This window comes from Thermochaetoides thermophila, assembly GCF_000221225.1.
Source record: "Thermochaetoides thermophila DSM 1495 unplaced genomic scaffold scf7180000011806, whole genome shotgun sequence".
Taxonomy (NCBI): Eukaryota; Fungi; Ascomycota; class Sordariomycetes; order Sordariales; family Chaetomiaceae; genus Thermochaetoides; species Thermochaetoides thermophila.
This window is the reverse complement of record NW_006383023.1, coordinates 747,479-769,396: the sequence shown is the minus strand read 5'-3', so window position 1 is coordinate 769,396 and position 21,918 is coordinate 747,479. Positions and strand designations below refer to the sequence as shown.

The window sequence follows — 21,918 nt, the reverse complement described above, 5'->3', positions numbered from 1 at the left end:
TGACATCACAGCATAAGGAACAGCTTCTTATCGATAAGCATAAAACGTGCGAGGCACCCCGGTGAGAAGCTCCACTGCGGGGCTACGTAATCTGGCAGGCACATGCGACAGGAGAGGCGACATTAGGTTCGATGATCCAGTTCCAGACTTAGCAACCGGACCCTGAACATCACAGATCTCGGGTTCGACCCTGCCGGACAGCCATTTTTGGATCTCTCATAGAAATTATCCATCAACTTCACCACTGCTGAGGTTCTCACAACCTCGACTCGGTCGCGACTTTCAACATGGCGGACCCTGTAAGTGCTCTTGTGCCCTAAACAGCTGCATTGCGCTGAATGCCGCTCTCAGCTGTCTATATGGATGCATGATGGTCGAGTCCCTGAAGCGTCTCAGCTAACCATCGCATCTGTAGAGCAAACTTCCTCCAGGACCGGAGTCGCCCACGACGGCTAGGCCCCTCGAGATGGACGACGACGAAAGTCAAGAGACGTTGGGCGCCGAGGACGCTGCTGTCAAAACTGCCACCACTCCTGCTGCCGTGGCAAATGCGCCTGCGGCTGCTCAAGAAGAGGTACCGCCGCCTAAGCCGCCGCGGCCCCTGACTGAGGCCCAGAAGAACCAGCAGATCCTCAAGGAGGCCTTCCCTACCGTCGAGCTTCCCGTCATCAAGGCCGTGCTTACCGCCAGCGGCGGGCGCATCGAGGCCGCCTTCAACGCGCTTCTCGAGCTGACCGATCCCGAAGCGGCTGAGCGGGATCGCCCGCCAGCGCAGCCCCCGAGGCCGGCTGCGGAGCCGGTGCCTACGCGCACATCGACAGACCCGAGGCAGCTCGAGGCGGATGAACGGTATGCCCGTCAACTGGCTGAACATTACGAGAACGTCAGCGCATACGAGGCCCGCGCCTCTAACCGGGCCTACCGCGGCGGCAGCAGTGGTATTCCCCCATCACGTGGCCGTCCACAGCCAAGGGACTATGACCGCGAGCGTGAGCATAGCTTCCTCGACGATGACTTGCCGGTTATCAAGGAGAGTCTGCGCAAGGGCTTCCTTGAGACTCAAACCAAGGTTAACACATGGATATCCAACCTCAAGAAGAAGATTGATGAGCAGTTTGAGGAGTTTGCGGATGACGATGATGACGATGACTATGGCCGGCGTCGCACACGTGGAGGTGGCTTCTTGGGCCGGCCATCGCGGGAGCAGTCGCGGCGCAGTGCCGAGTATGACCGCTATGATGCTGATCCGGAGCTGCTGAGTGACGATTTTGCCGGCATGAAGTTCCATAACGATGGGAGTACGTGATGCCTTACCCACGCTTAAGTAAATTACTTCTTACTAACTTTAACCCAAGCTCCAGTCCAGCCTCTCAGCGGCCCCAGCAGGAGTAACCCTAATTTCTACAGGCCTCCTCCGCCGGCTAAGTCGCCCAAGCCAGACGGCCGCCGCGTCGCCTTCCGCGAGACGGTTGAGGACATCGACGCCTACAATGCGTCGCCCCGAATTTCGCCCAAGGACGGCCCTGCCGCTGGCACCACGGGTGTCTCCACAAGCAGCACGGCAACGGCCACTGGGAAATCGAGCAAGTGGCAGCCGCTGTCGCCGGTAGACCCGAATCCGATTGCGGAGAACGACCCGTTCAGCCTGGGCGATAGCGATGACGAGCGAGAGGCTGTGGTCAGCCGGGATGGGAGCAAGGGCAGCAGCAGTGGTATCCGTCTAGAGGATGCCGAATCGGCCGAGCAGCAACGGCTGAGGCAAGCGACGGCGGATGCGATGGCGGAGAGTTTGGTAGGTGATAAGGTGAAAAAGAGTACATAAAGGTGGCTAGGCTAGTAGGGAGTTTTGTGGGGGCAAGGAGATGTGTGGTATATTGTTGTTTGCTCAAGTATTTTGTTGAGGCTCCCTGATTTATTTATGTGCTTTGTGTGCTCCCCGCATGGGTTTGCAGTTGCCCAGTTCTGTGCTCTTTACTTTGCAGGTTGCACTTCAAGGTCTTGTGTCTTGTTGTGTATATTCGTAATTCATGCGGAGAGCTGTGAGAGTTATCCGTTCTGGGTTCTCAACCGCTGTCTATCTGTCGATTTGCAAGTTTACTGGTTGATTCTTTGCCAGGTTTCTCATCATTGAAACATTTAAGCAACCTAAGAAGTCTTACAATGTTGATGCAGAAATTCAGGGTCTAGTCGGGGGCTCAAGCCAGATAGTTGGCTGACTCCCTTTGTGCATTACGAGTCTCTGGGTAGAACTTCAATACCAGAAGTATTCCGAAGAGATAAGAACTTCCCTCAATCCCCAACGTGACTTCGAGACTAAGGCCGAAAAGCAAATTTACCTAGTTCACCACGAGATCAACAGTCTAAGCTTTTTGCCCTGCAGCTCCTGATCAAACATCACGAAGCTTCATGCATGCCCAAGGTTGCAAGGTCGAATCATCACCGTCCTACGACCACATGGCTCAACGCTCGCTCCTCATTGGCTCAAATGAAACGCGGGGACTTACCTGAGAAAACACTAATAGCTGGAAGCTTTGAGGGAGGTTGGTTCCATGGACCCAAGACAACGGATCTCGAGCTGTATAGATGGGTAAAATGGGAAGGTAACCTCGGGAAATAGAGAAAACATTGAGTTTTGGAGCAGGCGAGGTTCGAGGGTTGGTGTTTAGCTTTGGAGTTGCAAGGGGCAAAAAGTTTTGGGGGGGTAGCGGCTTGTAACTCATAACATTTGAGGGAAATTGGATGAGGAACAGCTTCGATTCTGGAGCAATAAACAAAGGAAAGCTGTGATAAATTAACTAACTAAGGAACCTCAAAAACATTACGAAGGGCATTCCATAGTTTTAGGTAAAAACAGTTATCTGAAAAAATGTGGAAAACTGTCGATCATGCACAGCCCGGCACATGTGAAGTTCCGAGTGACTCCTCGCAACTCGCATCACTAGCAAGGATGCCCCACGCTCAACGGCCTTGGCACCCGCTTCGATGGCTTCAACATCACCGGCTCAGAGCCGGACTCAGGGACCTTTGTCAGGCCTCATCCGACAACATCTCAGCCGTCGCGGATTGCAGATACCCTTTTTGTACCCGGCATTGCACTGGCAGCTTTCAACTCAAGGTTTTTGACGTCATTACGAAGCCTGGAATCACGGGAAAAAAAAAAAAAAACAAGGACAAAAGTTTCCATCATAGCAACCCTCAAGAGCCCCACGCTGGGTATCGCAACATTCAGCACCATCCACAAGCTCGTCAGTAAGGTACCTTGCTTTGTCCACACTCAGTTGCGCACACTGTCTTGAAATAGTATGTCCCGCAGCATGCAGCTTTGAGCTTCAAGACCTGTTTTCCCTCAGCAGTGCCGGCGAGTGGTGATGATCGTCTGTCCTTCACTGGCAGCATCGGTGCTCTTGTCCCTGAGTTGACACTGACTTGAGACTGTTGCCTAGGTTACACCATAGGTCAACCATTAACCTGAGCAAGCAACCATAGCATCGAATATCCGAGACGTCTGCCGTGGTCTCGCCCACCAATCGGTTCTTATTGCCGCCTACATGTGGCCACTCTCGTTGAGCCTCTGACAGTCGCTCGGTTGACGCCTATCGGCTGCCAGTCCGTTCGCCATGTAATTGCCTTCCTTCGCTCCTTATGCCCCAACTATGCGGGACTGACTCACTAGCAGGAAGTTCGGCAAGCAGATTCAAAAACGGGCTCTTGAGCTGCCCGAGTATGCTGCCAGCTTTGTTAACTACAAGGCCCTGAAGAAGGTTATGTTCTGTTTCTCTGGGCTTAGGCCTTATCGCTGACATGCTGACTCCCTTCAGCTCATCAAGAAACTCTCAGCCACGCCAGTTCTTCAGCCCCAAGATGGTGTGCAGGGCGTCGAGGCTCGGCCCTTGGACCCTCAGGCGGCCCTGCAGGCGAACAAGGCCACCTTCTTCTTCCAGTTGGTATGTACCACGCCGATCTGTCTCTTATGAACATGTGACCAAACTCGTGTCCAGGAGCGAGAACTCGAAAAAGTCAACGCCTTCTACCTGCAAAAAGAAGCTGAAGTAAGTGCTTTTGCCCGACATCGTTTGTTCAATGGCCCATTCTGACCTCCAATCAGCTCAAAGTCCGCCTGAAAACGCTTCTTGACAAGAAAAGGGTGCTGCAGTCTCGCGGCTATACAATCTCCAGAAGGTCTGCTAAGTTCACGACACTCCAGGAGGGCTTCCAGCAATTTGCTGCCGATCTGAACAAGCTGCAGCAGTTTGTTGAGATCAACGGCACGGCTTTCTCTAAGATCCTCAAGAAGTGGGATAAAACCTCCAAGTCTAAAACAAAGGAGCTCTACTTGTCCCGTGCTGTTGAGGTTCAGCCCTTCTTCAATGCCACTGTTATCAGCGAATTGTCCGATCAGGCGACCACTAGTCTTCAGGAGCTCGCCGCCTGGGCCGATGGTGACAACGTCACCTTCGAGACCAGGATAGATCATGTTGTCCACAGCCAACATCTGCCGGGTACTGATGAAGGTGACGCCGACACACTGTTGCTTGACACCGTACTTTCGGGTAACATTGAAGCTTTGCGGGACCTCCTCAACCGGATGAACGCCATGACGGCTGGTGATCAGAACACCAACGGTGGTGTTGTCGACGTGGTCCTGCTAGAGCGGATCACCAGGGCGTTCCTGGCTGGTGTCAACGGGGCCTCGTTGGAGGCCTTGAAGGTGCTTCTTGACACAGGGCTGGTAGATATCCAGTCGGAAGATGACATCAATGAGCGCAATTGTCTGCATCAGGCTGCCATTCACGGAAACGTCTGGGTTCTCGAATACGGCTTGTCTCATGGTGTGGCTGCCGACAGGACTGACGTCTATGGTCGTGTGCCCCTGCACTATGCCAGCATCCACGGTCGTCTCGATATGGTTGACACCCTGCTGAACGCTGCGCCCCATACTATTGACGTGATTGACCATGACAACTACACTCCTCTCATCCACAGCATTGTGAACAAGAATCTTGAGTGTGTCGCCCGGCTGCTGGAGCGGTCGGCCCGCTTGGATCCTGTTTCGGATAACGACCACGTCCCTCTCAACATCGCATGCGAACATGGGTCGCTGGACATAGCTGAGATGTTGTTGAGACACGGCGCCCGCATACTTCCTGACGCCGAAGGCCTGTATCCGCAGCATCTTGTGGCTCGCTCAAGCCAGCAGAAGCCCGAACTTCTGCTGCTGCTCAAGACATATGGCGCCGATCTGGACCAGGTCGACAAGCTCTACGGCTGGACGCCTCTTGTGCATGCTGCCAGCGAAGGTAACGTGCCCTGTCTGCAAGCCCTGCTGGAGATGGGCGCCGATCCTGGCATATTGGATGAGAAGGAGCTGCCGGCCATGTACTATGCCGCCTGGGAGGGCCATCTTGAGTGCATGCAGCTGTTGACGCAGGCCAACCAACGTCGTGAGCAAGAGAAGGAACCCGAGAAAAAACGGAAACAGGTTGCATCTGGAGGGCTTCTTGCTCCCATGGATAGCAGCACGGCACCGGCACCCATGTCCCTGGACGGAGCAGATGCGGATGCGATCCCCGTGCTGGAGTTGCCGCCGCCTATCATCCCTCTGCGGCGGTATGGCCACAACTTTTTGGACACCAAGACGGTCGTCCAGCTGTGCTTTGGCGGCGACAAAGGCGAGCATGCTCCGCTCGTCTTCTTTCAAGACTCAAAGTATCCTGCTGCGCGGTTGACCATCTCGTCCAAATCCTCTTCTGACGTTATCCCTAAAAACATCATGTTGCCATTCCAGGAAGATACGCGCAGCGTTTCCTTCCAGATCGACAATCTCGACGCCTTCACCCTCGATTTCGACGTCTTCCCGGCCTACGGGGCCAAGGTCATCGCCCGTACCGTCGCCCTGCCAAGCACCTTCTGCGCTCTGCTCGGCAGCAACAGTGCCGGCAACCTGTGCTCTTTGCCCCTCTTCGACCTACGTCTGCGTGCCATCGGCCAGCTGACCTTCACGGCGCACATCATCAAGCCATTCCAGGGCAAGCCGCTTGAGATTACGGACTTCGAAACGTACTGGAAGGCAACAACGACTCCTAGTGCCGCGGTTGGCACCGTGAACAACCATCATGCGGCGTTTGATGCCGCCAGCAGTAGCACTTTCATCACCGGATCTAGTCTATCTGGAGACTTTGTGCGCATTTATGTCCAGCACACGGCTGATGGTGTGCCGGTAGTGTGGCCGCGTCGGACAGTCACGATTCCTCTGCCCTTCAGCAGCGGCGCTGGGATTGATGGTGGCAATGGGATTGAGATCCCCGTCTGGCGGTTGTCCTTGGCCCAGTTCCTTACTGCGACGGGGCCTCCTCCGCCGTCGCCTCTTCCAGCTGATGTTGCGCATCAGCCAGCCAAAGTTCATGCGTTGTTTGCCTCGGCCGGTGCAACTACCTTGCGCGATGCGTTGGCTTTGCTGCCGCGGGGCATGCATGTCAATATCCAGGTCCTGTCCTACCCCCCATCATACGACGAAAACGGCAGTGCCCCGGCAGCAGCGATGGACGTCAACACCATCGTGGACGCAATCCTCTCTGTGGTATTCGACCATGCCCGAACTCAGCGACGGGCCCGAAGCCAAGGGACGGATGGCGGTGTCGGTCCGAGGTCGGTTGTGTTCAGCTCGTACAGCGAGACCATTTGTGCCGCGCTCAACTGGAAGCAACCGAATTTCCCTGTGTTTTTGTGTAATGATCTTGGAAGGAATCAACACGAGAAAGAAGAGGGGATGCAGATGGGCGATGGGGGGAGGAGGAGGAGTAGAGGTACGTCGATCAAGGAGGCGGTCAGGATGGCGCAGAGTAATAATTTTATGGGGTTGATTTGCTCGGCGAAGCTTTTGGTAAGTTCTTTCCCTGCTAGTTTATGGTCCTACAGAAGTTTCTCAGCGATGACTAACTAGTGAATAGGAGATGGTCCCCGCTCTGGTCGACGCCATCAAGTCGCATGGGCTGGCGCTTGTCGTGGACAAGTCGGGTGAGTCTCCCGAGCAGCAGCAGCATGCTGCAGATCTGTTCTCACGGCTACCTCACGGAATTGATGGTGTTCTAAAGAGCGACGGAGTCTTACGGTTCAATGAGTCAATAGACGTCTAAGTGGTAGAGTTGGCTAGGGTGGGCTTTGGGCTTTGAGTGTGGGGGGGGATGCATTGGGATGCAAAAAGAGAATTCACATCCATCACAGAGGTCATGATCAAATGTCCAAGTAGATGTATATGTCTTTGTCATTGTATGAGCAAAATAATGTCAGTTGAAACTACTCCCAAATTTATTTCCTTAGTGACCTGTCAAACGCCAAACGCCATCCAAGCCTGTCTCTAGCCCTGCAATAAGTAACCTCATGCACCCTTATACCCATACTTCAACCCATTCAACTCCCTCTCCGGATTCACACCAGCCATCATCACCTTCGCCCCAATCACCACGGCAAACACCACTCCCGGCAACGCCCCAAGCCATACCATTATCATCCCCCCGCCTCCCCCGCTCACCCTCTTGACCCTCTCCTCAGCCAAGAGCCCCATCACCAGCGTCAGCACCACAAGCAGTAAGTTCAAATATGGCAAGTACCACTCCAGAGGCGACTTGGCACCTCCCACGGCATCTGAATACCCCAGGATGCCATCTGTGGAGGACGAGGCAGCGTTGCCCAGGCGCTTCCTAGCTTTGATCCGTGCTGCGGCGAGGGAGATGCCGATCTCATCCTCCCTGCGATTACCTACGCCTTCTCTACCACTACTCGGCTCAGAAGACTGCGAAGCCCATTCATCCAGCCAATCGAACCCCGTCTCTGTCCTACCTAACCGGAGCAGAAGGAATGTGGTTGAGCCGAGTGAGGTCAGGGCGAGGAGGATGAGGGGAAATGGGGCGAGGTGTGTGTGCCGGCTGCTGAAGAGGATGGTGAGGAGGTGGATAAAAAAAGGGATGCTGCCGAGGGTTGGGAGGAAGAAGAGGACGCGATGGAAGGAAATGTTGCGGGATTCGTTTTGGGTAGCGAGGGTTTGGATTAGGGATTCCTGTTCTGTTTGGAGGGGGGTTAGTTTGAATCGGAGTTTAGATGGAGAAGGGTCCGGGGGTAAGGGGGCAGGATGTTGAAATTTATGGGAGAGAAGCTGCAGGTTAGGAAAGGTGTGAGAGGAGTAGGATTGGTTCGTACCTTGCTCGTCGAGAATAGAGGGTATGGACAAATCATCATCATCATTCTCGTCACTATAGTGGAAGGGTCGGCGCAGACGGGTAGTCATGATGAAGTTACAGTTAACGCAGGTGTTTGAAAGCTGGGTCCGTTGTTCAGGTTCAGTTGACGAAAGGAGTTGAGGGGCCACCAAGCGCAGTTTGCATGGAGCGATGACGTTGTGGTTCACGCAAGCGGGGCCTTGGCGTAGGCATTGTGGTGGTTTAATGCATTGATATTCGGCTATCAAATTATATAAGCGGCTGGGTCACAGTATGAAATGTCGCTTTGCTTGGGATATAAGTCCCAAGATTCGACCCTAACGCCTGAACACGCAGAGAATAGGTGCATTCTTCATGCCAGATGCATTCCCCAACCATGGAATCATCACCATCAACAGCTTTTTTTAGTTGCAACATTTTACCTCTTCGTGCTGCTTCAAACCCACCACCTCACTTCTCCCCCTTCTTCCTCCCCCTGAGTATGTCTACAGCAAGAAGAACCACTAAGATTAACCCCAACACGAACAACGCAATCAGATTCCAACGCCACGCCCTCATTAACCTCAAATGTTGCCGTATCACTCGCTTCGTGTGCTCCGCGACTGGCAGCTCTCCCCCAAGGGGCACATCCCTCAACAGTGCCGTGTACCATGTCTCGGGGGTCCATTTTCCATCAGGGTACTTTTGGGGATATTGGTGCTCGTATGCAATTAGCAGGTCAATGCCTGGCTGGTGACCACCAGGGCCGGACGAGGTGAGACGTGTCTCGACGACGGCGTAAACCAAGGCCGCGAGGGTCAAGAGCAGGCTGAGGAGGGCGATCAGGCACCAGAGGGAGTAGATGACAGAGGAGAAAAGGTAAAGCTGTTGCAGGTGTTAGTTATTTGGTATATCCTGAAAGTAGAAGAAGGGGAATGTACCTTATCCCTCCCCCTAGACCTCCACTCTACAATCAATGCAATCAGTCCTCCAAATCCGACCAGCACCAGGGCAGTCCCGCCAGCCCCGTTGGTAACATGGCCTGTGTTTGTCACGAGATGGACTGGCTCGCCGGAAAAGAGGAAGGCTTTAGAGCCAGAGCCGTCGTCGTCAGGGGCAACGACATGGAATGGACCGCGCCCGAAGCCGTGCAGGAAGGCAACCATGGAAGAGACGAGCGCCAGCGAGACGATCGCGTCCGCGGCGAGGAGGAAAGTCGCGAGCGAGATCCATGGGAGGAGAGCGCGGGAGCGGCAGGCTGTGGATGACATCTTGGCTCAGAGATAAGGGAGAGTTTGAATAGCTCAGGGGCGCTGGAATGTCTCCGTTACTCGAGGTGTTTGAGAGGCCCAGAATTCCGGACTTAGTGGCCTTGCACAGCAAAGAGATTTGGATCAAAGTGCCGAAGATAGTTGTTTTTGACGAACCTTCACGGGAGCACGAGCCGAGCATCAAGACAAAGAAACCTCGCAAGCTTCTGAACGCGGAGATATTTGAGAGATGCCGTCGGTTCCATCCAAGAGCCGCGAAGCTCTAGCTTGGCACAGGCTCTTAGCATATATACTGACAGTATTTATCGGAGCACAGTTCTTTAAACATGGAGCGTGGACAACATGAGCGAGTCCACTTCATATTCTTTGGGCACAGCCTTGGCTGAGCCCAACAATTTCCATTTTTGCTTGTTTGTGACAACCGGTGATGTGCGAAAAAATAGTGAAGAATTGGAACTGAGAGAAGTAGGCAGCGGTAAGCATGGTCTACTCACAAATTAGCCTAGACGAATGGAATCTTCACATTACTTGCTGCTGTCCAACCCTGAACATCAAGAGGGCGGGTCTGACTCAGCCCAAACGAACAGCCACCCGTGATCAACCATCAGCAGCTGACAAGTATTTGAGCCTCATCTACTGTACGAAGAAGCAAAAATAGATGATCAATAAATCGGAGACAGGAAATCGCACCGGTGGTTGTACAACAGGGCAACAGCCTGGCGATGCAAGCGACAATGCAAGTGATAAGAGGGGTCGACTCTCGAGCAAATCCGCAAACACAGATGGAATTCCATAACATTATTATTCACAGATTCATAGCTGAAGCTATGGATCAAAAGTTCGAATCAAAATAATGTCAACAAAGAACGACGGGGTTGAGGGTTCACGCCGAGAAAAGGGGTTGCTCGCTCACCGGACAGTTGCCAAGACTGGCATGAAGCTATCGAAGCTCAATTACCTTCTAATCGCATTTCTTATCATATGCACCGTTCAACCGAGGCGAGCGACGTTCGAGAAGTGGGCTACTCACCATCACCAGTTTTATCACCCCGAGCTTTAAAGCCAGCCCATATCACCCCGCGCCATGCTGTCAAAGCTAGCACAGCAGAGGGCGGGCGCCCCAGCAGCATTTGCTGCTGCTGCCCTGCTGCGAAGAAGAATAGCGACCGTCTCGTTGCCAGCAACCAGGCCAATTCTCACAGAGCTCCAGAAGAGCCAAAGCCCGGAACACCCTCGGCACCAGCAACGGCGCTTCCTAACACCGCCTCCGAAGCCTGGAACTGTCCTGCTGGAGAGGCGGCCCGACCGGGAGCTGCCAGGTACGTTACCCTAGCCTTACATCCAACCTACCACTCCGTACTAACCTCTCCCAAGCCATTGAAGGCAACCGCTGGGCCAAAACCCTCCCCTGGTTCCTGCTCGCCATCGCGGCAGCCTCCGTCGCCATCTTCAACTACCAAAAGTATTCGTCGCCCGTGGTGGGAGCGACGCTGTACGCGCTACGCACAAACGAAAAGGCGCGCGCTGTGTTGGGCGACAACATCTACTTCGACCAGCAGATCCCGTGGATCTCGGGCGAGATGAACCAGGTGCGCGGGCGCATCGACATCAGCTTCCGCGTGCGCGGTACTAAGGCCCGTGGCGTCATGCGCTTCGCCAGTCAGCGGCCAACGCCGCGCGGCTTGTTCGAGACGACGGAATGGAGTCTGCAGACGGAGGATGGGCAAGTGATTGATTTGTTGGAGGATGGTGACCCGTTCCGGGCGATTATTTCCGGCGGGACATTCGATTTGGATGCGGATGAGGAGGAGGAGAAGCAGACGACTAGGGGCTTCAGGCAGAGGCCAAAGGTATGAATGATGTATGTGGGAGCAATTGGGGAAAGAGAACTGTGGCGTTACTTGTACATTTATATCTAGGTATTGTATGATACAAGAGGGAAACAACATGATGGATAGAAACACAGATACCACCCCATCTCCTTCCCATCTACCCGCCCAAGTTTACGCAAGTTGACGCTGGCCCTCGGTCTGAGCCTTAACCTGAGCCTTTGTTACCTCCTGCTCGGCAATAGCCGCAACCTGCTCAGAATAAGCTTGCCACTCCTGATCGCGAGCCGCATCCTCGGCTTCAATCCGGTCGATGATCAAGGCGTGCGCCTCGTTGGGGCTGCTCATGCCCTCCTGAAGCAGCTCAGCTATCCTCCTCTCCTGACGAGCAGCTTTAAGCTCCAGATGGCGCTTGCGAGCAGCCTCAAGGGCCTCCTCGGCATGCGGGAAGCGCTCTTCCAGCTGCTTGCGAGTCTTCTCAATCCATTCCTTCGGCGGTGGCGGCTTCTTGATGGCGTCTGAGATGCGCACGATCGAGCCCTTCTTACCCGCCACGCAACCCTTCACCACGATGATGCCCAGATCATTGTCGACCATCAGAATAGGCAGGTTCTGCACCGTCACGCGCTGGTTGCCCATCCGCCCGGGCATCTTCTTGCCGGGAAGCACTCTGGAACCGGCACCCTGCGACGCACCAACCGAACCAAGGGTTCTGTGGTTCAGCGAGTTACCGTGACTGGCCTCCTGACCGGAGAACCCGTGGCGTTTCATACCACCAGCAAAGCCCTGGCCCTTGGAGTACGACCGGCAATCGACACGCTGACCGACATAGAACCAGTCCGGCATGAGCTGCACACCAATAGGCAGCAAACCGCTCTCGTCCTTGACTCGGAACTCGGCCAAGTACTCCTTTGGCGGGATACCCTTCGCCTCATAGTAACCAAGCAGCGGGCGCGTGACGTTAGCCGGGTTCTTCTCGCCCAGGCCGACCTGCACGGCCCAGTACCCGTGCTTTTCGCGCGTCTTGTTGAACACCACCTGCACCCGGTCCATCTGCAGTACGGTACACGGAATCCGCGCACCCGTCCGACCCATGAACACCGTCATGCCCTTCTTGACCGCGAGCACGCCCGTCCGCAGGGGGAAGTGCTTGCGCTTGAGTGCGGCCGCGGGGCCCGTTGTCGGGGCCGGCAGGCCGGCAGTTACTTGGTTGAAGCGGGTCGGCCTGTAGCGCCGGGCGAGCGTGCTCCAGCCCTCGCGCTTTGAGAGGGCGGTTGTCGTTGTCAGTGCCCGGACGGCCTGGTTTGTGAGGAGGGAGGTCGGTGCTGGCCGGGACAGGACGAGGGCAGCGGAGGGCCGGAAGGCAGGCACATTGGTCACCGGCGAGGAGAGCTGCCGCCAGCAGCGAGCTGGCAGCCGGGGGGCCATTATGTCGACGGGGAATTTAGGAGGCTTTTATCAGGATTGACTCGGTTATCGTTGTTGATGGTTGTGTGCCGCGGGGTTCGATGTTTTTCGTTGACTCGAGTGTACGCCCGTCCAAAGGTCGAATCAGTTGGCGCCCCTCACATTGGCTGATCACGACGATGGGAGTGGAGACGGGTCGGCGTCGTCGACGGCGGGGGCGCGCTGTCGTCGTCGTTGTTAAGGATGTCGTCGGGTCAATGGCTGCAGAAATTTGAGTGCCGCGAGACCTTCTTGCCATTCGCTGATGTTGTCTGTGCTGGGGTCTGGGGAATTCTCGGTGGGGCATCCATAAGGCTGATCTCTTCAACCCTAACCCTGGAAAGCTGACCTCCACACCTGCAGCGGTCCTTCACACATCTCGGTCCAGGGTTGCAGCCAGCTTACCTAGCAATAAGCAAACGCGAACACAAAGTGTTGACTCAAGAGCTTGAGTATCTTTTAGTACCGATATCTTGCCTAAAGCTGCATTGATTTCCGCATTTTCAAAATGGTCTACTACTTCACCTCCAACGTGGTTGATCCCCCTGCCTTCATCTATGTGGGCAAGGACAAGTTTGAGAGTGAGTGAGCCGCGTGATAGCGATGAGACGAGCCAAGCTAACCTGTTTTCTCTATAGATGAGGACTTGATCAAATATGGCTGGGAGGAGGATGTCTGGTAAGGACTTCTGTTCACACCTCGGGGACTTGAATTGACATCTTGCAGGGTATGTTCGCTGAACCCTATCTCAAACCCCTATTCACACTTCACACCTGCCCGCCATCCCATACCACTTATACGAATGAACCCAGCTTACATGTCATTCATTACAGTTCCACGTCGACAAGCTCTCAAGCGCCCACATCTACCTCAGGTTACAGGAAGGCCAGTCATGGGATAACCTGCCGCAAGAGCTGCTCAACGACTTGGCCCAGTTGACCAAGGCCAACTCGATTGAAGGTACCTGACTCGAATCTGGTTGCTAAGATGTTCGGTATTGACACCCATGCAGGCAACAAAAAGGACAACATCACCGTCATTTACACACCGTGGTCCAACTTGAGGAAGGATGGCAGCATGGATGTGGGCCAGGTCGGCTTCAAGGACCCGAAGAAGGTACCGAACTTTTAACCCTTTGTCTTGGGCTCCAAGTCTAACAGCTTTCAGGTCAAGAGGATACTCGTCCCAACCCGCGAGAATCCCATCATCAACCGGCTCAACAAGACCAAGGTCGAGAAGTTCCCGGACCTGAAACAGGAAAAGGACGACCACTTGCGCGAGTTGCGCAAGAAGGACCGTGCTGCCCAACTCGAGAGGGTGTGTAACTCTTCTATTATCAGAGCTATGGCAACTACTAACTCGTGTAAAGAAAAAGGAAGAGCAGCGTATCGCCCGGGAGCGCGCCCAGCTCAAGTGGCAGAAAGAGCACGCCTATGATGACCTCTTCACGGAGGAAAACATGGCCGGGTCCAGCAACCAGGACCGGGATGAAAACTGGGAGGAGGACTTCATGTGACTACTCTTTCCCCTAAAATCCTAGCACACACGTACACACACACAACAAAAAAAAAGCACAAGTTCCTCATCCATCAAATCTCCGCCGAACAGGCTATCCGCTCATGCATTCATCGATGTAAACCAAGCCCAACATCAGACAAAAACAACCTAACACTCATCTAAAGGTTTGGCTCACCCGATTTAAACATCCGGCCCCTTACCCCCAATGCTGTGCCCCATCTGATTGACCTCCGTCCCCTTGATCTTGTGATCCCCTGGGTTGGCAGCCGCCTCGTAGATGATATTAGTCGGCGCACGACCGAGTTGCATCCACTCGCCTTTGAAACCAATGTAGCTGATGCGTGTGGTGTCCTCATCGCCATCGCCAAAGTTCTCGGGGAAGAAGAGCGCGATGCGTCGGACGGCGTTGAAGCGCGCTCGGCGCTGGATGGATAATTAGGATCATATCCATATATGGTTTAGAAGGTATGGGAAGGATGGAGAGGTGGGGAGGGAAGAAGCAGGACATACCACTGGCAGCTCTTGAACCTCATTCGTGCGGGCCAGCTCAAAGGTTTGAGTTCCATCAGTCTCGCTCGCAAAAGCAAAGTCAACATCATCGCGGTTGATGATGACCTTGAGCGTCTTGGGCGCCGACTCTGAGTCGCTTGTCCGCAGCAGGATGGAGTGCAGCCTGACTTGGCCGGTGAACCTGCTCGATGTCAGGCCTCTTCCTCATTTACATCTCTTCCATCGCTCCTTGACCAGTCTCATCACAATTCCCCAAAGAACCCAGTCTCCCAACTAAAATTTAACACAAAAGGGTGCACATACGGCACATTAATAATCAACTCCTCATCTGCATCGCTAGCGACCTCGGGCTCCGGGTTCATGCGCTCGGCCCATGTCTTTTTGACGACTGCCTTGCCGGATCCGTGCTCTGACTCATTCAACGTAACAATCTGGTCGAAATCGATGTGCTGGTACAATGAGAACTGCAATGCGGGAGTAATGTCATCAGAGTGGTCATGTTCATGATGGTCGTGGCCATCCCCACCGCAGGTGTGGGTATGCTCGTTGTGGCAATGGTGGGACATTTTCTCCTGACGAAGAGCGATAGGTGATTGGTTGCAGGGGCTTGTGTTTGAATGCTTGAGGTGAGGATGTTTCAATGCATTATTTCGTTAAAAGGGTTGCTGACGATGGTGGTGTCAAGGGCAAGATGCATGGAATGTGACGGTTATTTAAGGCGTAAAAGTGAGCGAGGAGTTCATCTGATGTGCTGTCAACTTGAGTGGAGGAGCCCGAGAACTCAAGACGAGACGTCCCACAATCGCTTTCGAGCATCCAGGTACGCCACACAAAAATACGGCAAGCTTTTTGACAAAACCATCCATATGTCAAAATCACCTGGCATTCAGACAAAGAAATTCGTCCAATCTTGTAATCTCAAAATTCATGTTCACTACAACTAATGACTACACCATCTCATTGTTATCACATTACTCCATCACACATGCCCAAAAGCCTTTGTGACCCCTTTATCCTCCCTGAACTTCTCATCGAAACCCGCTCAACCGAATATCGCTCTTTCTCTTTGGCTGCTTCAGCGGCGACGGAGGGAGACGTGGCCTCCTAAGTGGCGACACAACTCTCTTAAACGGCGATGACTGTCTTCGACCTCCGAAAATTCCTGTTAACACTTGCGACCGCACCTGTTGCGACGGCGTGTCCTGAGACTGCAATTGTGACTGGGATTGGGACCCAAACTCTGAGCCCAACGAGTCCCTTGGAGGGCGATACTCCTTCCTTAGGGGTGATCCAGCCCGCATCCTAATGGGTGAACCATATGCCCCGAGGACAGGCTGCGAGGCTGCTGCCATGTCTCCCCAAGGAGGCAGCCGCTGCGATGATACTATTGAAGGTTGGCTTGTTGGTATGATTATCGGCTGCTGGCTTGATGGGAGTATCTGTGAGGAGGTTGACAGCCTGCCTCCAAACGAGTCACGACCCAGAATGGCTTGCGACAGGCGCTCTGCCTTCCTGCGACGAGCTTCACGCTTTGAGATGCGTCTCTCCAGTGCAGCCTCAGCCTCCAGATCCTGACCAGGCCGCCATGTAATTTTGTCTGGATCCACGCCAAGGTCCCAACGGGACAGATTGAGTTCTGGCTCCCCGTTGGCAGTGTCGGATGTGTTGATGGTCGCATATTTGCGCAGCCGAAGAACCACGGTGTCTCCCTGTGGCTGTTCTTCCAACGAATCGTCGGAAGTAGCCTTGGCCTTACCCTTCCATGACGAACTGATTTTGGTCGGACTGAAGAGACTGGGCTGCGAAAACAGTAGTGTCGGCGAACTAGGAAATGGCTGCGAACTGAGCAGCTTGCCAGGTGGAGCGGTCCATGCCTCTGGCACAGCTGAGATGCCGATACTTGCGAAGTATAATTCGGCGGCCATGTCCTGCAAAACCTTTTCCCGGGTAGCAGACTGTCCGCTGTTTGAAGACTCGGGGAACATCTCCTGAAGCCTTTCCAACAAATCATCTGGACCGAAGTGGATGATTGGAGGCCGAGCTTCGGGGACGAAATGTCGCTCACCAGTACGACGCTGGATAGCCTCGCGTTGAATATCCCATTCGCGGGCTAACTGGAAAAGGTCCCCCGGGAGATGAGACACCGCTAAGTCAAGTCTAAATTGAAGGCGTCAGTAAGGTCGCTGTAGAACCAATGGGTAAAGGAGCACATACAATGATTGGCGTGGCATGTAGCCTTCTTCGCTTCCCCGCTGAATCACTTCGCTTATAAAGCTGAAATCTACCTCCTCAGCCATACTGTGATCTTCGTACATCGCTTCATCCCTCGATCCTGTTGACAGCAAACGCTCTGCAACAAAGCTCAGGTCGACTGGAGACTGCCTCTCAACCGCCTTGTTGTTGTGTGGTGACGAAGGAACCTGAAGCTCCTTCTTCTGCTGAAACACAAACCGCTCATCAAAGCCATCCGGCACCACAAACGCGCTGGTCAGGGTTTGCAACAACTTGTGACGATGGGTACCGCTATCGTCCAATATCTCCTTGTGATCAGGAGGGGGAACCGAGATACCAGCATCGTCCGACCAGGCACACAGCGTACTATGAATATCAAGGTCGTGCCCCAGCGTCATGATCTGGAAGAACCTCAACTGGGCTCTGCGAAGCGCAAGACCGGTCTCCGACGCAGGCTCTTCTAACCCCACTCGCCGCCCTAACGGATGGATGTGCACCCAGACTACACCAGGCGGACCGCGAAGTTGAATTACACTGCGGTGGTAGCGAGCAGGAAGGCCTGACTGCGGATAGATGAACCAAAATACCGTCACCTCGCTCTCTCTGGCAGACCTAACGCAGACAAAACAGGCTTTCGTGCCACCCAAGTATGCCGCTGGCGAGACGTCGAGCCGCAGAGTCGGGTCGTTGGCATCCTTCTGGTGAGCGCACGACACAAGAACCTCTAGAGTCAGGCCCTGCTTCCTGCTATCCTTCACCGCCACCCACAAGACGGATGTGGTAGTGAGAATGAAAGCCTGCGACGGATCGATCTTGGATGGCTCCACGGCGAGGATACGCTGGGTGTCCTTTGCTAGCACCACATGAGAAGCAACATAAAACTTCCCTGTGGCAGTATTAAACAGACTGAGGGCTTGTGGGTTGCAGAGCAAAAGGATTGGCCGCCTGTGCTTCTCCTCAAACACAGATTTCTCCGACTTCTCGGACTTCGCTTTGCTCATGGCTTTCGAGCCACCTCTATTCCTCACTTCTGCAGTCATGAACAAGACCCTGTGGGGCACCGGGTCCTTAGGGATACGCATGGCAGGATGCTTCGAAATAGATCCCATAAGGCAATTTCCACGCATAATGGAAACCGGAGTCAGTATTTTCGGCCTTGCGCTTCGTCGACCTTTGATCTCGAAGATGCTCCAGTGGCCAAGTTGGTCGATGACAGCAAGCATGGGCACATCCGTCTCTGGATCTCGCATGACACAGGCGTCGCAGTGCATGGCTCCTCCAGTAGCATCGGAAGGAATGGTAAACAGAGGGTTGGCGAAGACCTGCGTAACTGTCGAACCGTAACCTGTCGCAATTGGGATGCTGCGAAGCTCCGGTTCGTAGACGGTCGTCGAGTTGCCATTTTGGACAATCAGCCAACGTATTGGATCACCCTTTTTCAGGTCGACAGGAAAACGGATCAGAGTGATTGGAACCTCGCTCTGGCTCCATACGCCCTCGATTTGTGGATGCGGCGCATACTGGCGAACCTTGATATCTGGGTCGGTCCAGGTACATTCCTCGCGAGCTAGGCTGATTAAGCACAAAACGTTGCCTGCAATCCCGGACGCGGCGGCCAGCACCGGATGGCCCTTGGTCGGCAGGTCAGGGTTTCTCAGATCGGTGATTTCGCCGACAGCCAACATAGAGGGTGAGTGTGATGGGGGTGTCTGCCTCTTCATATGAGGTTGCGAGGCGACTATCTCATGCAGGAGTAGCGACTCGACACTGTCATCGATGATAGCGGCCTCGGGAAAGTTCTCAAGGAGGAAGTTGCTCTGACTCCTCACCATCTCCCATGGTCTGAGGTCACCGGGTTGGGGAGCCGAGCTGATGGCGGGGGCACACCATAGGGTGAAGGGCGTGACCTGCCTGAAATGAGGAACATCGCCATGAGCGCGGTTTCGGCGCATCTCTCCGATTTCCTCGCCTGGAGCAATTGGAGCGTAAGTCAAACGGCCCAGAATGCCGTCCGGGCGCAGGCGGCGAGCCTTAGCGCGGCTAGCAGCCGGGACGGCATGACGCCTATCATCCATTTGGATCTGCTTTGCTCGTAGGAGGCCGAAGGTGAGACGCGATCAGGATCATTCTCCCTGCTCTGAGCGGGCAGATTGGAGTCGGTTCAAGATTCTTCAGATGAGATCAAGGACGAAAAAGTCGGTCAAAATTGGTTGCTGCGGCAAGGAGGTGCGCAGCATTGAATATTATGGATGAAAAGAACAGGTCTGTCAGTGAGACCAGATAAAGAATCAGTTGAAAAATGAGATCAAAGTGCGCTCAGGCAATTGGTCGTTAAGTCGATAAAAGACTGGCCGTTTGTTGATGAAAGTTAATGAGTTGGCGGGATGAAAGCTGCACAGGCCATATGCAAAGACCTCGATACACAGTAGGATTAACTTTTTTGTGGGTCTGGACAGTTCACAAGCCAATCACAAATAACCACCACCCCGTGCGCTTAGCTGGTCTTGGCACATTCCCTGGGAAACTACTGAAGATGGAAAGCGGATAAACAATCCAATGCGATCATCAATCTGATCTGTCACCCCGCCATCACCAACCATCCTCACTGTTGTTGCGCTGAAATCAGCTTCGCTACAAGACACAACAATAGAAAGCAGTCAAGATGAATATGTCGTCGTTTGAACCGTCAATGTCGACCAGCCGCCCTCCACTGGGCAGCCAGTCGCTCGCCGACACGCTCCCGAAAGTCAACTTCGGCTTCGACGAGCTGCGCGAGCGCATGGCCCGCTTCACAGCCAAGTTCGACGCTTTCATCGAGCAGGGACGCAAGCGTGTGCTAGAGGAGAGAAACGAGTTCCGCATGAACATTGCTGAGCTTCAGGGTACGCAAGATGCTTCGCCTGCGGGAATCAAACGCTAGCTGACCCCTTCCCACAGAGGACCAGCGCATGAAGAAAAAGGACATCGAAATCATCCAGCTCAAGACAAACACCTACCAACAAACCATTGCCAAAGAAGCCGCAGAGACACGCGAAATGCAGCAAGCGATCGAGCAGCTCACGCAACAGCGCGACAGACAACTAGCCCAGCGCGACGCGCTGAAAGAGCAGATCGCTGCAGCGCAACGTGAGATTGATGCGCGACTTGCCGCGCAGCGGGCACACGCCGCTCGGCTGGAGGAACAAGCTCGCTACAACGTGCCCGAGCTTGATTTCTGGGTGACGAACCTGTGTCTGCGCATCGAGGGTGCTGGCGCGCCAGACAGGTTGAAGTTTGTTTACACGCATATCGATGAGCGCGATTGGGATCGCGAGGCTTGGTTTGAGCTGTGCATGGGCGGTCGAGATTACAATGTGAAGCATTGCAGGCCGAAGCTGGAGAGGGAGAAGGTTGAGAAGGTGCTGGAGAGAGTGAATGAGACGAGGGAGTTGGTCGTACTGCTGAAGGGTATGAGGGAGCTCTTTGTTGAGGTTATGAGGGCTTGAAGAAGACTTTAGGCGATATGGGTTATATTTGTTCTGTACCAGACATGATATTACGACTACTGTTCGGGCTGGGAGGGCAGGTCTAGGATACGGGTTTCTGGGGCGGCATTACCACGGCGTTTGGCGTATAAGTGCTAAGAATGTGCACATTTTCATCTTGACAATCTGTTTGATTCAATTCATTGCCGAGTTTTCAGAGGTTTCAATGTTCCGTTTTTGCAGTTCATATTTCTATCTATATCCTTTGAGTGAAAAAGTAGGGACTTGACTGATTGCTGTTCGAGCCCCGCCAATTAAACGCGCTCCACGCTTCGCTCGGCACGCGCACCTGCGACTTTGCCCGCTCACCTCGAGCAAACACCCATCCTTCATCTTCGCCTTACTTCCACACAAGTTTCGAATAACACACCTCACATGCCTGCCTAAAATGCCGCCCAGCGAGCGGGCAGAGAAACAGGCTGCCGCTCAGCAGGCAGTCGATATTTTGCATGAGATTGCCACCATTCTGGTGCGTCTTAACCGTTATGTCCCTTGAAAGGTAGAGCACACCAACAGCAGCTGACACGAGGCCCATCCCAAACAGAACTGTCACCTGGACCGGCGCACTCTTTCTATCTGTATCTCCATGATTGAGAACGGCGTCAATCCGGAGGCTTTGGCTGTATGTATCTTCCATTACATCTTTTTTTTCCCCTTCTTTGCCAATATTAACCATTACACGCTCAAGAACGTCATCAAAGAACTCCGTGTCTTGGGCCAAGATCCTCAGCAGTTGGATGCTCTTGTTGCCAACTATCTAGCTTCATCACGGCGGCGGTGATTACCGAAAAAAAATAAAGCAACTACAGGGCAATTCCCTTAGTCCGTTGTATGTTGAGTTGATGACTACTTGGGCAGTCCACGAACTAAGACACGTCACTATGGAAGTTCCTGTCTCTGATCATTTATGGGAAGCGAATGTGTCACACTTTGATGTCCAGCAGTTGGGCCCGGGTCGTTCAAATTCATGGGTATATGGCCGTTCAGGGCGGTGATGCAGGGGCAACTTAGCAAACATGGAATGCTTTGTATGGAGATATCACTTGCAAGTACTCCTTCATCCATGTCCTTCATTGCTGGGGTCCGGACAGAGAGTATAACTCTCTGCTAACGTCTACCTGCTTCTCATCGAGAAATACACTAAAACGATGCTTACAACTCGACCCCTCTTAATCCCATCCATTCAAGGTCACTACCCCCACAGCTACCCTACCTTGCTCTTAACCAATTTGCTCAGTCCCAACGCATCCTGAGATACATAAACTCCAAGCTTGTTTACGTACAATTACCTACCCTGAACATATTCAGCCAAGTAAACTCAGAGAAGAAAGAGAGAGAGAAGAGAGAGAGAGAGAGAGAGAGAGAGAGAGAGAGAGAGAGAGAGAGAGAGAGAGAG

The 21,918-nt window shown here is 53.7% G+C and overlaps 8 protein-coding genes across 8 annotated transcripts; 5 read left to right on the top strand and 3 right to left on the bottom strand.

The window, feature by feature from the left end:
- Window positions 1-287: 287 nt before the first annotated feature.
- Window positions 288-7,133, top strand: CTHT_0002560 (cyclin dependent-like protein; the record flags this gene model as incomplete). The annotated part of the gene is made up of 9 exons (XM_006690740.1): window positions 288-299; window positions 416-1,298; window positions 1,362-1,792; window positions 2,943-3,124; window positions 3,677-3,761; window positions 3,819-3,944; window positions 3,999-4,049; window positions 4,106-6,880; window positions 6,948-7,133. 9 exons carry the CDS (start codon window positions 288-290, stop codon window positions 7,131-7,133), a joined length of 4,731 nt encoding a protein of 1,576 aa, XP_006690803.1.
- Window positions 7,134-7,375: 242 nt separating this feature from the next.
- Window positions 7,376-9,463, bottom strand: CTHT_0002550 (40S ribosomal protein s10-like protein; the record flags this gene model as incomplete). The annotated part of the gene is made up of 4 exons (XM_006690739.1): window positions 7,376-8,058; window positions 8,194-8,246; window positions 8,776-9,077; window positions 9,134-9,463. 4 exons carry the CDS (start codon window positions 9,461-9,463, stop codon window positions 7,376-7,378), a joined length of 1,368 nt encoding a protein of 455 aa, XP_006690802.1.
- Window positions 9,464-10,547: 1,084 nt separating this feature from the next.
- On the top strand, window positions 10,548-11,319 carry CTHT_0002540 (uncharacterized protein; the record flags this gene model as incomplete). Its single annotated transcript, XM_006690738.1, has 2 exons — window positions 10,548-10,782; window positions 10,838-11,319. 2 exons carry the CDS (start codon window positions 10,548-10,550, stop codon window positions 11,317-11,319), a joined length of 717 nt encoding a protein of 238 aa, XP_006690801.1.
- A 147-nt stretch (window positions 11,320-11,466) lies between these two features.
- Window positions 11,467-12,720, bottom strand: CTHT_0002530 (mitochondrial 54S ribosomal protein uL3m; the record flags this gene model as incomplete). The annotated part of the gene is made up of 1 exon (XM_006690737.1): window positions 11,467-12,720. One exon carries the CDS (start codon window positions 12,718-12,720, stop codon window positions 11,467-11,469), a length of 1,254 nt encoding a protein of 417 aa, XP_006690800.1.
- Window positions 12,721-13,246: 526 nt separating this feature from the next.
- Window positions 13,247-14,254, top strand: CTHT_0002520 (uncharacterized protein; the record flags this gene model as incomplete). Its single annotated transcript, XM_006690736.1, has 6 exons — window positions 13,247-13,319; window positions 13,377-13,416; window positions 13,613-13,698; window positions 13,751-13,854; window positions 13,906-14,055; window positions 14,108-14,254. 6 exons carry the CDS (start codon window positions 13,247-13,249, stop codon window positions 14,252-14,254), a joined length of 600 nt encoding a protein of 199 aa, XP_006690799.1.
- Window positions 14,255-14,436: 182 nt separating this feature from the next.
- Window positions 14,437-19,073, bottom strand: CTHT_0002510 (uncharacterized protein; the record flags this gene model as incomplete). The annotated part of the gene is made up of 5 exons (XM_006690735.1): window positions 14,437-14,679; window positions 14,767-14,947; window positions 15,070-15,230; window positions 15,951-16,923; window positions 16,981-19,073. 5 exons carry the CDS (start codon window positions 19,071-19,073, stop codon window positions 14,437-14,439), a joined length of 3,651 nt encoding a protein of 1,216 aa, XP_006690798.1.
- A 587-nt stretch (window positions 19,074-19,660) lies between these two features.
- On the top strand, window positions 19,661-20,483 carry CTHT_0002500 (uncharacterized protein; the record flags this gene model as incomplete). The annotated part of the gene is made up of 2 exons (XM_006690734.1): window positions 19,661-19,880; window positions 19,936-20,483. The coding sequence occupies 2 exons, from the start codon at window positions 19,661-19,663 to the stop codon at window positions 20,481-20,483; spliced, it is 768 nt and encodes a 255-aa protein (XP_006690797.1).
- A 427-nt stretch (window positions 20,484-20,910) lies between these two features.
- Window positions 20,911-21,303, top strand: CTHT_0002490 (uncharacterized protein; the record flags this gene model as incomplete). The annotated part of the gene is made up of 3 exons (XM_006690733.1): window positions 20,911-20,991; window positions 21,067-21,144; window positions 21,211-21,303. 3 exons carry the CDS (start codon window positions 20,911-20,913, stop codon window positions 21,301-21,303), a joined length of 252 nt encoding a protein of 83 aa, XP_006690796.1.
- Window positions 21,304-21,918: the final 615 nt, after the last annotated feature.